General features: G+C 40.0%; 2 protein-coding genes across 6 annotated transcripts; both read left to right on the top strand.

Annotated features, from left to right (window-relative positions):
* The first annotated feature begins 3,791 nt into the window (after positions 1-3,791).
* cenpo (centromere protein O) lies at positions 3,792-9,157 on the top strand. Its single transcript, XM_060934516.1, has 6 exons — positions 3,792-3,896; positions 4,216-4,364; positions 5,008-5,143; positions 6,322-6,590; positions 6,979-7,141; positions 7,327-9,157. The coding sequence occupies exons 1-6, from the start codon at positions 3,875-3,877 to the stop codon at positions 7,434-7,436; spliced, it is 849 nt and encodes a 282-aa protein (XP_060790499.1). The 5' UTR covers positions 3,792-3,874; the 3' UTR covers positions 7,437-9,157.
* A 3,815-nt stretch (positions 9,158-12,972) lies between these two features.
* Positions 12,973-15,652, top strand: tp53i3 (tumor protein p53 inducible protein 3). Of its 5 annotated transcripts, none has more exons than XM_060934514.1 (7): positions 12,973-13,130; positions 13,859-13,908; positions 14,030-14,170; positions 14,253-14,520; positions 14,694-14,906; positions 15,051-15,247; positions 15,350-15,652. In XM_060934514.1, exons 2-7 carry the CDS (start codon positions 13,882-13,884, stop codon positions 15,536-15,538), a joined length of 1,035 nt encoding a protein of 344 aa, XP_060790497.1. In that variant the 5' UTR covers positions 12,973-13,130; positions 13,859-13,881; the 3' UTR covers positions 15,539-15,652. The 5 variants fall into 5 exon arrangements, with proteins under 5 accessions (XP_060790497.1, XP_060790495.1, XP_060790496.1 ...); XM_060934512.1 differs by lacking the exon at positions 12,973-13,130 and adding an exon at positions 13,324-13,379; XM_060934513.1 differs by lacking the exon at positions 12,973-13,130 and adding an exon at positions 13,330-13,399.
* The last annotated feature ends 1,174 nt before the right edge of the window (positions 15,653-16,826 follow it).

The following is a 16,826-nucleotide window of genomic DNA, read 5'->3' on the forward strand; positions in this document are numbered from 1 at the left end:
GAGCCCCGTGGCCGGCGAGGGTCTTTCTGTGTGGAGTTTGCATGTTCTCCCTGTGGGTTTCCTCTGGGTGCTCTAGTTTCCCCCACAGTCCAAAGACATGCAGGTTAGGTTAACTGGTGACTCTAAATTGACTGTAGGTGTGAGTGTGAATGGTTGTCTGTGTCTATGTGTCAGCCCTGTGATGACCTGGCGACTTGTCCAGGGTGTACCCTGCCTTTCGCCCGTAGTCAGCTGGGATAGGCTCCAGCTTGCCTGCGACCCTGTAGAACAGGATAAAGCGGCTAGAGATAATGAGATGAGAGATGAGATGAGACACATTATATATATGATTGCTTCTTCTTGACAGAAGACAGCCATCCCCTGACATAAACCATTCAACCATTTTCCACTCACAAGTCAGCGTGCACACAGAGATGACTTTTAAGCCCAGCTGCTGATTTGCACAATTTCCCACATATCAGGCAGCACAGAGTGGGAGGATTGCAGCGTTCTGAGGATGTCTTTATGGACCCTAAAATGTCTTTTGAGTCCACCAAATGACCTGCAGATCTTACCACATACAGAGCATTTGTTGTCTGAAGGTGGTTTTGGAACATTTATAAACTGTGTGACCCTGCCTGCGCATATGGGATTTGCAGTGACTTACAAGACCAGCTTTAGACAGGAAAACACAATCACAAGTAACACAGATGAAATTAGATCTAAACTCATCTGGAAGGGAGGATAGATCTTGTTTGCGCAAAGCTCACTTGATTTGAGCATGTTCTATTCTCTCAAGCTCAAACTGGTCACAGCCTTTCTTAATGGTGTCACGCCACATGGATCTTTCACAGGCTAGCGCCTCCCACTTTGACTCATTAATCCAACTTCAGGTTGGATTTAATGGGGTCCTTATACCTCTTCTTTGGTTCGTACTGAGGACGTTTACGTAACGTGAGTTCCGCGTACAGGAGCTGCTTTGGTAGCCTAGAATCCTCCATCCTGACAACATGACCTGACCAACGCAGCTGGCTCTGAATGATCTGTCTTTCAATACTACAGGTGCCAGTTTGCTCAAGAACAACAGTATCTGGAGTGAAAGAGTCCCATTTGATGCCAAGAATTCTCCTAAGACAATTCTGATGGAATCTTTCAAGCCTCTGGATGTGATGGCGATAGGTTGTCCGGGTTTCTGATGAGTAGAGAAGAGATGAGAGAACACATGACTCATATACTGTTAGCTTAATTCTCAAGGTGATACCATGATCAGCCCATACTCTACCCTCTACCAAAGGCCAAAGCGGCCTTATGAATGCTCTGATGGATCTCAGCATCAAGGGAACTGTCCTTCGATATCATAGAATCAAGATATTCAAAGCTGTTCACAACATCAAGCCTTCTCTCACTCACAAAAAGTTCAGAGTAAGGTTGATCTGGCGCTGGAGTGAACATAACCTTAGTCTTCTTCAGACTTATTGTAAGTCCAAAGGCAGAGCAGCCACTGGAGAACCTGTCCATAAGAAGTTGCAGATCTTCTTCCGTATGAGCAACAAGATCTGCATCATCAGCATACAGAAGCTCTCTCACAAGACACTGAAAACTTTTGGACTTAGCATCAAATTGACGGAGATTGAAAAGCTTTCCTGTCGTCCTGACACGTAGACAGACACTAACGCTACAAATCTCTCTCTCTCTCTCTTTCACACACACAGGTGAAGACTTGCTGACTTTAGGACTGCAGTTGACTTGCTGACATTGGGACTGCAGTTGTCGTAAACGGTTTTGCGCTCGGGTTTCCGTCGGGGGGGGGGGGGGGGGGGGGTATAGCATCAACGAAGCTGACTTTATGTTAGGACTGTTAATGTTATAGTTATGTTGTCTGTTGTTGCCCAAATGAGGATGGGTTCCCTTTTGAGTCTGGTTCCTCTCGAGGTTTCTTCCTCATGTCATCTGAGGGAGTTTTTTCCTTGCCACCGTCGCCACAGACGTGCTCATTGGGGATAGATTAGGGATAAAATTAGCTCATATTTTAAGTTGTTAAAATTCGTTAAAGCTGCTTTGTGACAATGTTTATCGTTTAAAGTGCTATACAAATAAACTTGACTTGAAATGTCCATCCACAACCTTTGACCTGACGATTTGTACAGTTCACTGCTGCACATGTAGGCATTTTTCTTCTAATTTTTCTCACCAACTACATAAATAACTTGTCCAATTTTGTGTCGCTTCCAGTAGTCTAAATGACAGTTCCGCTCCGCGATGGGAGTGGTAAGATGGCGGCCAGCAGGCTTCACTCTGACGAGCCTATGAGCTCTCTAGATTTTATATAGAGCTCAGTGGTGACTTCACGTCCAGTCATATGCACAGACTCACTCTCCGTTTTGCAAAGCTTTATCTCTGGAAAAGCAATAAGAGATGATCTAGTTATTGAAATGAAACAGCTATTGGCTCAACTCAGAAATCTTGGACTCACCATCCAATTTTGCTGGGTACCAGCTCATACGGGCCTCAAGAGTAACGAAACTGCAGATAAAACTGCCAAGGAAGCTTTAGGTCACCACTGTATCACAATTCATGTACCATTAGGAAAAGGGGAAGCTAAATCTTTTATTAAAGCAGAAATCATGAGTAGATGGCAGGACGAATGGGAGACAGACTCAAAGGGTAGGCAGTACTTTAATGTGCAACATCAGGTTGGTGAGAGAAGAATCACTTCAGTGGGGCTTGGAAGAAGGGAGGAATGGTGCGTTCATGTCCTATGGGAATTATGGTAAATACCAAACGCCGACATGGAAAGCACACATGAACGCCCCCTCTTGTGGTATTTTCCACTGGGCAACTCGTAGAAAATTTTGATACACGAGTTGCCGAGATGAGATGAACTTTAACCTTTTCAACATGGCGGCGAGCGGTACAAGACTAGCTTATGAACCAAGAAAGAAGTGGTTTTCACCTACGGAAAGCTGACTCTCACCTTTTAAACAAGTCATGTTATGTATACAATTATATTATTATAATATGTATATTATAGCCTAATACAAAATATTCTGTGGCTGTCCAAAGAACGCCAACAATTATCTAGATACTGGCTACTCTCATTGTGGCTACAGCCAAGTTTCCAAAAACTGCGTGGCATTCGATGTGTTAAGAAAATCTCTACTTGTCATGATCAGGAAATATTCAGCATTATTTACCTTTTGACAACTCATATTCCTGCTGCAGCTGATGAACAAGGCAATCTATAATTGTTTTAGCCAAATAACAGGCCTGATTCTGAATCTGGTCCACCATCTTTAATTTGTCAACAACAACAAAAGCATGTGAACACAACACACTGGTAAATACCACTTCCCAACTGGAAAATATCATCTTCCCATAGCACATGAACGCAGCAGAAGTTACATACACACGGTTGAGATTAGGGCACACTGGTCTCAACGCCACACTACATGTCTTGGGGAAAACTGATGGGCTTTGTGCTGAGTGTCAGGTTCAGGAAGATGTAGAACACATTCTTTTCTACTGCAGGAAGTGCAATGATCATAGGACAAAATGGTTAGAACAAGAAGGAGATGAAGGAGAGATATCCATAACATTTTGAAGGAAGAGTGAATACAGGGAAATAGGATTAAAGCCCTTATGAGGTATCTAAGAGATTCAGAATTAATGGGAAGAATTTATTTTATTTTATTTTATTTTTACCTTTTTTTTTTTTTTTTGCCGTGCCAAGACTTGACCTGACCATCTCACACACTCCTATACAGTAGGTGGCGATATACAATCATATATTGTGAACCGCCAATAATCAAAAGAAGAAGACTTCACGTCCTGGTTGGAAGTGAGGAAGGCGCCAGATTTGAAGACTTGCCTGCTGAAAAAAAAAATTACATGTCAAATGGATAACGTAAGACAAAAAGGTACATCTTATAACGGTTTTTATACCACCTTCAAAAAAAAAAACAGCGTAAAAATGAAAAGATTAGCATCTCATTTAGTCTCTGCTAGCTATGTCGATTTTTTCTTTTACTACCCGAATTGGAATACTAACACTGGATTGGATTGGCAATGAACTGTCCAATCAGCGGGTTGGTTTTGAACACAAGCCTATACTTACAGCCAATCCTAACGCAGGAGGCGGGTTGTGCAGGAAAACGGGTGGGGGAATATGAAGTCAACTAGATTTTTGAAAATGTGTTTTAATAACGTAATGAACATGGGCGATATTTTGTCCCTCAGGTGTGTTTGATCACTTGAAGATGTTAGAGAAGATAGAAGCAATAGGACTGCAAAGACCTCAGAAGGAGCGTGTGGAGGAACTGCGTACAACAGCAGCTACACTTCGCACAAAACGAGACCGAATACGGGCGGAAACATCCAAAATAAAGGTGTTTAAGGAGATCTTGTACAAACATGTTCAATTAATGATCTATTTGTGTTGTTAACTGTAGATTCAATCTCTTAAAAAGCCTAAAAGTGCAAATATCCAGAATTGCCATATTTTGGAAAATGACAAATGTATCATTTGTATGAAAAAAATCCCTGAAATATTTAACTAGCTCCAATATAATCCTCACAGATATTTACAGGAGCTAATTTCAGTTAAATATTTAATAAGAAAAGACATGCAGCAGTTAGTTTAGAGGATGAATATCCAGAACAGGTGCCCAAGAAATAAAAATAATGAATTGTATACAGTTTGATTGCTGTAATTTGTGCACATACTGTATGGAATATTGTGGTAAATGATAGTTGTCATTAAATTTTCACAAAAACAGTTAATCATATAAACTTCATTGAGCATTATGAATTTTTGGTAGATGTATAAGAAATCTTCTCGAATAATTGTGATCAGATGATTAAGTAGTAAATGAGACAGGCCAGTTCAACAGGGGACCGTCGTTACAAGACCTGTGTTTTATTCGGAACCTTTCACTGCTACAGTAGTTGTGATGAGCTTTGAGTTATGAAAATCATAATGTGTTTGCACTGTTGTGTGTTTTTAAACGTGCACTACAACTGTCATTTTAGAATCTAAAAGATAAAATGGACCAGAAGCTGCCACTGGATGATAATGAAACTGAAGACTTTGTCAAAATTGAACAATATCTGCTGATGGCTCAACGTATGCAGCTCAAGGACCTTCAAACTGCCCATCGACTCATTGGTAATTGGTAACTTAATGTACTTAGTGACCAGTTTATTAGTTACACCTGGTTTAAACCTCATTAGGCCTTTTCTCAAGTTCACCTACCTTGCAGGTTACTTTATGGTTATACAGTTACTGACTGTAGCCCATTTGTTGCTGTGAACAATTTTTCACCCGCTGTACCCAATCAGTCAGTGAAAAGAGATCACCACATGCCTAGATATTATCTGGTGGTAAGCAATTCTAAGTTCAGCATGGGAGTGTGTGGGTCTGTAGAAGCCATGGCCTAATGGTTAGAGAAGCAGCTTTGGGACCAAAAGGTTGCTGGTTCTATTTCTCGGACCAGCAGGAATGGCTGAAGTGCCCTTGAGCAAGGCACCTAACCCCCAACTGCTCCCCACATCACTCTGACTAAGAGTGTCTGCTAAATGCCATTAATGTAATGTAAGTGATGTTATGTAAATTATATTATTACATTGTAATTTATAATGTAATTTAAATGCCTGTAATTTCTGTTACTAGTACTGTTAAAAGTATTATTATCAAACCCTACACTGTCAGTGGGACGTGACTATGACTGCTGGGATACAAATTGTCCGTACAGACTGGAAATTTTCTACCAACAACAGCAGGTGAACACAAACTATCTTGCTAGTAGGTTCATTGTGTACACCTATAACATCGACCAACAAGTTGGGTGTGTCAAATAGATGGAACATTAAAACCCCAAAACATCTTATACCAGTACCACACACCAGCATGTGCGTTTCAGTGTTGTGCTGTGAATGCTCCATCACCATAATAATATCTCGGTCTACAGTGATGTTATAGTGATCCTTTTCAACTAATAGATAGGACAGAGGGGGGTCAAATAGCTAGGTTTACTTAATCAGAATCAGAAGCACTTTATTTCCAGGTATGTTACACACACGAGGAATTTGACTCCGGTTCGACTTAGCTTTCATAGTACAGACAGAAGAATTAACACAATTACACAAAAACATAGAAAGTACGAGAGAGCAAAGTCCTGTGGCAGTCGTCTGCGGCGCCATCTTGGATGGTAAGTTAATATAGTGGACACGGAGTTTATTATTAAATACTGTACTTTATTCTTGTGGTTAATGTTTTCTGTGTTTTTACTCATTTGTTGTTTGTGTGTGTGTGTGTGTGTGTGTGTGTGTGTGACTCTTTTTTAGCTGGATACAGCTTGGTAGAGAGCAACCAAGGCAAAAGTGTGTGTGTCTCATTTCGCACAGCTTTTGAGGGTGTTTGCTTGGAAACATATAACATGGAGCTAGATTTTACCCACATGGTGCAGATCAGTCGTCATAACATCCCTCCATGTATACCACTGGAGAAACTCGTCAAGGAGAATCTACAGTCTGATTTTAAAGGCTTCCTCCAAACACTAAACGTATACCTTAATGCTTTAGCTGGCCGTAAACAACAGATTTCTCTCATCGAGGTGCGGCAAATAACGTTTCTGTCTGTGTCTATCTATGTGTATACTGAAAACCATGCATGTTGATACAGATATGAAAATTAGCTTAATTACAGAATTAAATTACACAAAGTTTGACTGTGTACAAGTCTTAGGCATATGTAAATAAAGGGTAAAACTGAAAGGATTCCAAAATTAATGGAAAAAAGTTTCTCAGTATAAAATTACTGTTTAGAAAAGTAAACAGTAAAACACAGTTTCCAAGAAAAACATTTCAGACGAAAGTCCTTCCTCTGTACAAGTTTATTATTGAAGTACACTGCACATGCTCAGTACTGTGTATAAACTTTTGCTCATGTTAGGCCTTAATCTTTAATCCTTTCTCTTTTGTTTTGAATCTCTCTGGCCATAGGAGCTCCTTGGGACAGTAGAAATCGTTGAGAAAAATCAATTGTGCAACTTTCTTGCCCTCATATGCAAAATTCCAGCGGAGACTGATGAGGCTGTTCTGTGCACCCTGGAGTATGGTGACCTCACCCGATGTCTCCCTACTCATGTTGTCATTGATGGCGAAAGTAAGACTGTCTATATCATTTCTTATAAGCAATAACGCTTGATTGTGAAGCAAATTAAATCTGGCATAAAATTAAGTCCACAATAATTCTACTACACTAAATAAAGTACAGTATCCTAGTATTTGAATGATAACAGGCTTGTACTCGGTCAACATTGTTATACCTCCTCCCTTCTTTATTTACAGATAAAACACTTATAGAATCTCCACAATGGAAGGAAAACAAAGCGTTGCTCATGGAGACTCCAGTTCACAGTGCTCTGTTGACCATGAGAAAACTGGGAAGCATTTCATGAACAAAGCAGAAACAATTTCTCAAGACGTACATATTTTCAAAGTCCTTGAATTCACTATCAAATCAGTCTTCAAATATAGGGTGTGCTATTTGTCAGCTTTCAGGTGAGGGAAAATAAAGCCAGCCTAAGTTGTAGCATTGCATTACTGCTGAAGTCTGGGGACAAGAGGATAGTGCAGTAAATGTAATTTATAATGTGCAGTAAAGTAATAAATGTATGACTAGCAAAAGAATGGTGTGTCCACACATTCTGAAAAAAAAACCTTCTAGAAATATTGTTTGGATTTCTAACTTGTTCTGAATAAAAAGTATTCATATAACCATAATAAACTAAAGTTAATCTAGAATCACAGGACAGCAAAAAACACATCTGATTCCTACATATTGTACTACGTTAGTATACATATACAGTACTGTGCAAAGGTCCTAGGCACATGTAAAGAAGTGCTGTAGACCAACAATAATGAAATATGTTTCAACATGTAAAAATACTATAAACAACAGTCAGCCATAATAAATTAACAAAGTCAATATTTGCTTTGAGACGACCCTTTGCTTAAAAAATAAAGTACTTTTGGGTACAATGAGTGCAGTTTTATAAGGAAATGAGCTGTAGGTTTTACTGAGCATCTTACAGAACTAGCCACAGTTCTTCTGGACACTTTGTCACACTGGCTTCTTAATTTTATAGCAAAACCCAGTAGCCTTCATTATATTTTCTTTTTTTTTTTAATCTAAAAAGTGGTCCCTTGTGTAATATGCTGCTCCGATACAAAATTTTCTTTAACATTTAACTGTAAACCTTTTGTGCTGGAAAACAAACGTTTGGAACTCTAAAATGTTTTTGTACTGACTCAGTAATGTAGAAGTCATAAAATAGAAATCGATAAAGTTTGTATGAAAAAAAGGGTGCCTAAAATTTTTTTGCACAGTCCTGTTTGTGTGTGTTTTAAGTTGTTTCTAATGTCCTGAAGAAATTCTGTATTTTCTGATTCATTTTTTCTCTATATAATTGTTTCAGCTGTTCCTTTTTTTGCCTCCTCTGTTCTTCTTGCATTGCCAGCTCTTTTTGTGAAATGCTGTCAATTAAGGCCAAGTCTTTTAGATTCATGATGGATAACTGTTTTGATTCAGAAGTCTGTGGCAGGACCGAGGAGGCTGATTTCAAGAGTCTTGTTCCTTGCAGTTGTTCACTTCGATTTGAAAGCGCTTCACTTGAAATCATCCTTCTGCCAGCTGGGGCTGATCTTGGATACCAAACATGTTGATTGCTTTTTGTTGTTCGTGTCTCTGATATGGCTCTCATTGTGTTGGTAAGAGTTGCGTAAGGTTCACAGACTCTTAAATGCAGTAGCTTTTTGTGTTCCTTCAGTAGAAATTCTGTGTTTTGATGAAGCAATTTGAGGTTTAATTTGTGTTTTCTGTGGATTTGCTCCAGTTTCCACTGAAGATCAATGTCTTCTTTGTGATTCTTTAGCTTTGTGTTGACATATAGAAGATGGTTAGATTTTCTCAAGTTTGCCTTTGGAGTCACACACATTGTATTGTTATCCTGAAGTACAATACAGAAAAGAGACTTGAAGTGATTGCATGTTGTACTTTTATAGTTTAGAGGTTGGACTGCCTATTTATACAAAAGAAACAAACTAATAAATGTAATTAACATACCTTAACTTGCATCCTTTTGGTCGGACTGCCTGTGTCTCTCTTTTTAAAAATAAATAAACAAAATAATAAATGTATTTACCATACCTTAACTTGCATCTTTTCTGAAAAAAGTCCTGATATTCTTGTATTGTGAGGTCGATGATGCATAGAAACAGACTAATAACTGCTGCTATGACACTTGCTTTAGCAAACAGTGTTATGTGATCTAACCAGTTTCACTGAGGTGTTCATCTGAGATGCTTGTTACACGAAATGGAGATAGGCTACTGTGTTATGGCAGGAAAGGTTATAATAAAAAAAATAAATCACAATGCAGTATTTTTAGAAAAAAATAAAGGCCATCTGTGGCCCTGCTCCATAACAGAAACTGAAGCTGAACATCAAATGTGTATAATGTGTGATGGTCTGCAAAAACGCATCAAATGTCTGTCCCACTGTGGCTGAATTCTGGGAAGACAGCTTTATTAAAAACAAAAGTATCAATATTCAGTTTTTCTGACAGGAGTATACTTTGACATCCCTGCCTGAAGAGAACATTTTTTCTAAAATGTGAAAATGTCTTATTTAGGTTACTTTCTAACCATTGCTTGATATCTGCTCAGAAAACTCATGTTTGGCCAGTTTAAAGTTTTCAGTGTAATTTTCAGTCTACCTAAAGATGTCTAAAGCCTTGAGATGATTTTTGAAAGTTACATACCATAGTGGAACAGACATAACCCAAAGATCAATTCAGTTTGTAATCAGATACAAAATGTCAAATGTAAAGTGTTTAAATGACCAAATAATCAGACAGGAAACAGCCAAAAGAACTGACTGGATTAATCAGTGATTATTTCTCCACTGATGTTCGTGGATATGGATGATGCTGTTAAATAGCCAAAGTGATCTAATTTGTAAGTTTATAAAAGTTTTGTTTAGATCTTAGTTGTTTTTCCATCAATAGATTCAGTTAGAAATGTAAATTTAGAGAGGATGTGTTTCAGTTAGAATAGAATCTCTAAATGCCATTTTCACCTTTTTATTGTTGAGATAACCAGATTTTAAAATGATCTTGTGTTACTTTTGGTTGAGATGTAAATAAATAAATAAATAAATAGACAGATAGATCGATAGTTCAGGTAAGTCTGCCACTTTAATAGGAACACATGCACACCTGCTCATTCCTACACTTACAGTACTTGACCATTATCAGACAACGACAACACTCTGAACCTGTATCCTGTCAGTAAAGAACATGAATCTGTGCATACAGTAGGTACAGATAGTTATAACTATCTGTATCTAGTATAACTAGATAGTTATAGAAAAAACACCAAGCGACCTTTTTTTGCTCCCAATAATATAATTTTATATATGATATAAATTGTGTACAAATGGAGGAAATTCAAGACCATTGTTACCCTCCCCAGGAGTGGTCGACCAACAAAGATCACTCCAAGAGCAAGGCGTGTAATAGTCAGTGAGGTCACAAAGGACCCCAGGGTAACTTCTAAGCAACTGAAGGCCTCTCTCACATTGGCTAATGTTAATGTTCATGAGTCTACCATCAGGAGAACACCGAACAACAATGGTGTGCATGGCAGGGTTGCAAGGAGAAAGCCACTGCTCTCCAAAAAGAACACTGCTGCTCGTCTGCAGTTTGCTAAAGATCACGTGGACAAGCCAGAAGGCTACTGGAAAAATGTTTTGTGGATGGATGACCAAAATAGAACTTTTTGGTTTAAATGAGAAGCGTTATGTTTGGAGAAAGGAAAACACTGCATTCCAGCATAAGAACCTTATCCCATCTGTGAAACATGGTGGTGGTAGTATCATGGTTTGGGCCTGTTTTGCTGCATCTGGGCCAGGACGGCTTGCCATCATTGATGGAACAATGAATTCTGAATTATACCAGCGAATTCTAAAGGAAAATGTCAGAACATCTGTCCATGAACTGAATCTCAAGAGAAGGTGGGTCATGCAGCAAGACAACGACCCTAAGCACACAAGTCGTTCTACCAAAGAATGGTTAAAGAAAAATAAAGTTAATGTTTTGGAATGGCCAAGTCAAAGTCCTGACCTTAATCCAATCGAAATGTTGTGGAAGGACCTGAAGCGAGCAGTTCATGTGAGGAAATCCACCAACATCCCAGAGTTGAAGCCATTCTGTACGGGAGGAATGGGCTAAAATTCCTCCAAGCCGGTGTGCAGGACTGATCAACAGTTACCAGAAACATTTAGTTGCAGTTATTGCTGCACAAGGGGGTCACACCAGATACTGAAAGCAAAGGTTCACATACTTTTGCCACTCACAGATATGTAATATTGGATCATTTTCCTCAATAAATAAATGACCAAGTATAATATTTTTGTCTCATTTGTTTAACTGGGTTCTCTTTATCTACTTTTAGGACTTGTGTGAAAATCTGATGTTGTTTTAGGTCATATTTATGCAGAAATAGAGAAAATTTTAAAGGGATCACAAACTTTCAAGCACCACTGTGTGTGTGTGTGTGTGTGTGTATATATATATATATATGAATATGAGAAATGTTAATTAAAAGGGCAGCATGGTGGTGTAGTGGTTAGCGCTGTCGCCTCACAGCAAGAAGGTCCTGGGTTCGAGCCCCGGGGCCGGCGAGGGCCTTTCTGTGCGGAGTTTGCATATTCTCCGCGTGGGTTTCCTCCGGGTGCTCCGGTTTCCCCCACAGTCCAAAGACATGCAGGTTAGGTTAACTGGTGACTCTAAATTGACCGTAGGTGTGAATGTGAGTGTGAATGGTTGTCTGTGTCTATGTGTCAGCCCTGTGATGACCTGGCGACTTGTCCAGGGTGTACCCCGCCTTTCGCCCGTAGTCAGCTGGGATAGGCTCCAGCTTGCCTGCGACCCTGTAGAAGGATAAAGCGGCTAGAGATAATGAGATGAGATGAGAAATGTTAATTAAAAGGGCAGCATGGTGGTGTAGTGGTTAGCACTATTGCCTCACAGCAAGAAGGTCCTGGGTTCGAGCCCCGTGGCCGGCGAGGGCCTTTCTGTGTGGAGTTTGCATGTTCTCTCCGTGTCTGCATGGGTTTCCTCCGGGTGCTCCGGTTTCCCCCACAGCCCAAAGACATGCAGGTTAGGCTAACTGGTGACTCTAAATTGACCGTAGGTGTGAGTGTGAATGGTTGAATGTGTCTATGTGTCAGCCCTGTGATGACCTGGCGACTTGTCCAGGGTGTACCCCGCCTTTCGCCCGTAGTCAGCTGGGATAGGCTCCAGCTTGCCTGCGACCCTGTAGAAGGATAAAGCGGCTAGAGATAATGAGATGAGATGAGATTTGTTTAACTGGGTTCTCTTTATCTACTTTTAGGACTTGTGTGAAAATCTGATGTTGTTTTAGGTCATATTTATGCAGAAATAGAGAAAATTTTAAAGGGATCACAAACTTTCAAGCACCACTGTGTGTGTGTGTATATATATATATATATATATATATATATGAATATGAGAAATGTTAATTAAAAGGGCAGCATGGTGGTGTAGTGGTTAGCACTATTGCCTCACAGCAAGAAGGTCCTGGGTTCGAGCCCCATGGCCGGCGAGGGCCTTTCTGTGCGGAGTTTGCATGTTCTCCCGTGTCCGCGTGGGTTTCCTCCGGGTGCTCCGGTTTCCCCCACAGTCCAAAGACATGCAGGTTAGGTTAACTGGTGACTCTAAATTGACTGTAGGTGTGAATGTGAGTGTGAATGGTTGTCTGTGTCTATGTGTCAGCCCTGTGACGACCTGGCGACTTGTCCAGGGTGTACCCCACCTTTCGCCCGTAGTCAGCTGGGATAGGCTCCAGCTTGCCTGCGACCCTGTAGAACAGGATAAAGCGGCTAGAGATAATGGATGGATGTGAAGGGGCCTAATCCACAGGTCTTTGTAGGAGGAAACTAGATCACCTGGAGGAGAACATGCAAGCTTCACACAGAAAGGTTCCAGTTGGCCACAGGGTTCAAACCCAGAACCTTCTTGCTATGAGGTGACAGAGCAAACCACAAAGCCCTTACCACCTTGCTGCTGGTATGTACAATAATAATAATTTACAGTGTTGCTCATTACCAAACCTTAATAACTCCACAACAAGTAGGCTGATAAATAATGCCCATTTTGACCAGGAATTGAGGGTCTCTGCTGTATAGGACATGAAGCCATTATTTGATACCCTATGTAGTGCACTTTGGTAGGCATTTGGGTCTCAGCCACACCCAGGCAGGGACAGTTTAGTCTCTGCAGCGTAGTTTGGGCCTGTGACACGGAATTTCGACAAAGGTGTGTCTGTGATATTATTTGTAAGTTTTATAAGCAGTCCAATAGCAAATATTAACTTTCTAAATGCGCGTTCCATGATACCGTAATACCCAGCACTAATACCCAGCACACAACCAGAGTCGGTGAAATACTCATCCGGAACTTTACCTAATAGTGACATTTAGCTCCAGAAAATGTAGTTTATGAAATGAATCGTAACAAAACATACATTAACAATGTGCACTTTATAAAATATATTAAAAATTAACTAAAATAAATTCCATACAGTAACAATGTGCGCTTAACAAAAGTGTAATTTTGGATCTACTTCTTGTTTTTTTGGACTCCGACTTGTTGCATTTGAAAGCATCAATTCTGCGCAGGTATTGCGCATATCGTGGTTTCTCGTCGTTTCTGATCTCCACCACATTTTTGTGTGACAAGAAAACACATGTTTCTGACATTTTATGTTCAGATTGAAATATTGTTTCCTTATCCAGTACTATTACACTTGCCAGAAGTCATGCTTCAGCATCTAGATGAAGACACTGTAAGTCTCTATACCTTAAGTCTCTCTGGGTGGCATAAAAATAAGTAGTCTATCAAACAATTACTTATAAAATAAGTGTGACCTTGTACAGTGAAACATTTTTGTTGACTCTGTTTGGCAGACAATGCAGGCAGTATGTTTCAAAGAACCAGGTGGACCAGAGAAGCTGTATTTAGGACGAGTTCCCAAACCTGAACCTAAAGATGGGGAAGTCCTCATTAAAGTCTATGCAACAGCTTTAAACAGAGCTGATGTGTTACAGGTAAGCTCAAGTCGTATGCATACAATTTAAAAACCACTGCGAAACAGGTACCAGTACTTGACAGGGTTGTTTCCTGTAACAGAGGAGAGGTCTTTACCCAGCTCCTCCAGGAGCAAGTGAGATCCTTGGTTTGGAGGCTGCTGGGGTGATCACTGGTTTTGGCCCTGGACTCCAGAGGAATTTTAATCTAGGTGATAAGGTCATGGCTTTGCTTTCTGGTGGTGGATATGCACAGTATGTAGCTGTGCCTGAGGAACTTCTCATGCCAGTACCTTCGCATCTCACTCTCTATGAGGCTGCAGCAATCCCAGAGGCCTGGCTGACCGCCTACCAACTTCTGCACTTAATAGGTGCTTGAAGGCAAACTGAAAGGATACAATGTTTTTTAAAAAGTTTAATTGGTGTTGTTCTCGTCTTCTCTTATCCTTAAGCAATTATCTCTGCTTTTTCTAAAAATGTTGAAATTTCTTCAGGGTTGGGGTTACTTGCTTTATATTCAGTGTAGTTCTCTGTTTTGTCTTAGCCCAAGTTAAGGAAGGAGAGTCCGTGTTAATTCATGCTGGAGCAAGTGGAGTTGGCACTGCTGCCATTCAGCTTGCTTATCTATTTTGCGCCATTCCATTGGTGACTGCTGGAAGCCCTGATAAGTTAAAGCTTGCAGAAAAACTGGGTGCAGCTGCTGGGTTCAATTACAAAGAAGGGGATTTCTCTGATCAGGTTCTGCAGTTCACTCAAGGTCAGTCGTGTAAAGTCTACTCTGCAGTCCTATAAAACACTTATTCACTGTGGTTGTAATAATCATGTGAGCAGTAGAAATGTTACAGTGCTTGATTTGTAACCTGTCCTGAGTCTCCGTGGTAAGCACTCAATGTTCTTGCAGGCAGAGGGGTTGATATTATCCTTGACTGCATAGGTGGATCTTATTGGGAGAAAAATGTGCATAGTTTGGCTATGGATGGAAGATGGGTGCTCTATGGTGTTATGGGGGGGAAAGCAGTGGATGGAGACTTGCTTGGCAAACTTTTATTTAAGCGCGGCCACATTCTTAGTAGTCTCCTCAGGTCACGGAATCTACAGGTAAGGCTCAGGGGGAAAAAAAATCTACTTCCACAATGAATCTAACATATATGAAATGTTTTTTACTTTTGCAATGAATACTGAATTCTCTTCTTTTTATAGTATAAAGCTGAACTAGTCAGGAGCTTCACTGAACAGGTTTTGCCACACTTTCAGTCAACAGACCTGCTCACATCACTGAGGCCTATAATCGATACAGTGTTCAACATGGAAGACATTACTGAAGCACACAGACACATGGAGGCCAACAAAAATACTGGAAAAATCATAATCAAGGTTTCAGAGACGTGATGTTTCTTTATACTGATTATGCTTAGGTCATGCACATTTTAAAATGCATGCATCTGTAGAACACTGAGAAGGATTTTTATGATATGTAATAAAGATTAAAGATCAAATTCATAAGATTGTGTCTCACTCAACTGATATTTGACATTCTACAGAGGTGTGGACTTGAGCCACATGACTTGGACTCAAGTCAGACTCCAGTCATAAATTTGCTGACTTCACAATCATGTTTGGAAAAATTAAGAAATAACGCAACTTTGATTTTAAAGAGGCTACACTGTCAATCACTTTTTTGAGGTTTTTAAGCCATAAACAGGTGCCTTAACACTGAAAAAAATGTTCAGTTTGTGGTTATTTCAGTTACGTGGTGTCAAAATATTTAAAAAAAAATTAGAAGCTATTAACAAATTTTATCTAGCAAATTAATTTGAATAACTCACAGCAACTGGTCCATGGCGGTCAGTCAGCCATGGATAGTATAGCACAACCAAGGACAGTATAGAGTGTGTCCCAAACGGCATAATGCCTTTCTAAATATTGTCATTCCACTGTATGAAGTACAACCCCGATTCCAAAAAAGTTGGGACAAAGTACAAATTGTAAATAAAAACAGAATGCAATAATTTACAAATCTCAAAAACTGATATTGTATTCACAATAGAACATAGACAACATATCAAATGTCGAAAGTGAGACATTTTGAAATTTCATGCCAAATATTGGCTCATTTGAAATTTCATGACAGCAACACATTTCAAAGTTGGGACAGGGGCAATAAGAGGCTGGAAAAGTTAAAGGTACAAAAAAGGAACAGCTGGAGGACCAAATTGCAACTCATTAGGTAAGTTGGCAATAGGTCATTAACATGACTGGGTATAAAAAGAACATCTTGGAATGGCAGCAGCTCTCAGAAGTAAAGATGGGAAGATGATCACCAATCCCCCTAATTCTGCACCGACAAATAGTGGAGCAATATCAGAAAGGAGTTCGACAGTGTAAAATTGCAAAGAGTTTGAACATATCATCATCTACAGTGCATAAGATCATCAAAAGATTCAGAGAATCTGGAAGAATCTCTGTGCGTAAGGGTCAAGGCCGGAAAACTATACTGGGTGCCCGTGATCTTCGGGCCCTTAGACGGCACTGCATCACATACAGGCATGCTTCTGTATTGGAAATCACAAAATGGGTTCAGGAATATTTCCAGAGAACATTATCTGTGAACACAATTCACCGTGCCATCCGCCGTTGCCAGCTAAAACTCTATAGTTCAAAGAAAAAGCCATATCTA

This window comes from Neoarius graeffei, chromosome 11 (assembly GCF_027579695.1).
Source record: "Neoarius graeffei isolate fNeoGra1 chromosome 11, fNeoGra1.pri, whole genome shotgun sequence".
NCBI lineage: Eukaryota > Metazoa > Chordata > Actinopteri > Siluriformes > Ariidae > Neoarius > Neoarius graeffei.

Bases quoted from the DNA above. Each gene is read 5' to 3' on its own strand.
- tp53i3 (XM_060934510.1), top strand. From the start codon at position 13,810: ATGTTTCTGACATTTTATGTTCAGATTGAAATATTGTTTCCTTATCCA. The intron at 13,909-14,029 runs GTAAGTCTCTAT...TCTGTTTGGCAG, and splicing joins AGCATCTAGATGAAGACACT to ACAATGCAGGCAGTATGTTT. The intron at 14,907-15,050 runs GTCAGTCGTGTA...ATGTTCTTGCAG, and splicing joins GGTTCTGCAGTTCACTCAAG to GCAGAGGGGTTGATATTATC.
- cenpo (XM_060934516.1), top strand. From the start codon at position 3,875: ATGGATAACGTAAGACAAAAAG. The intron at 5,144-6,321 runs GTAATTGGTAAC...ACTCTTTTTTAG, and splicing joins AACTGCCCATCGACTCATTG to CTGGATACAGCTTGGTAGAG. The intron at 6,591-6,978 runs GTGCGGCAAATA...CTCTGGCCATAG, and splicing joins AACAGATTTCTCTCATCGAG to GAGCTCCTTGGGACAGTAGA.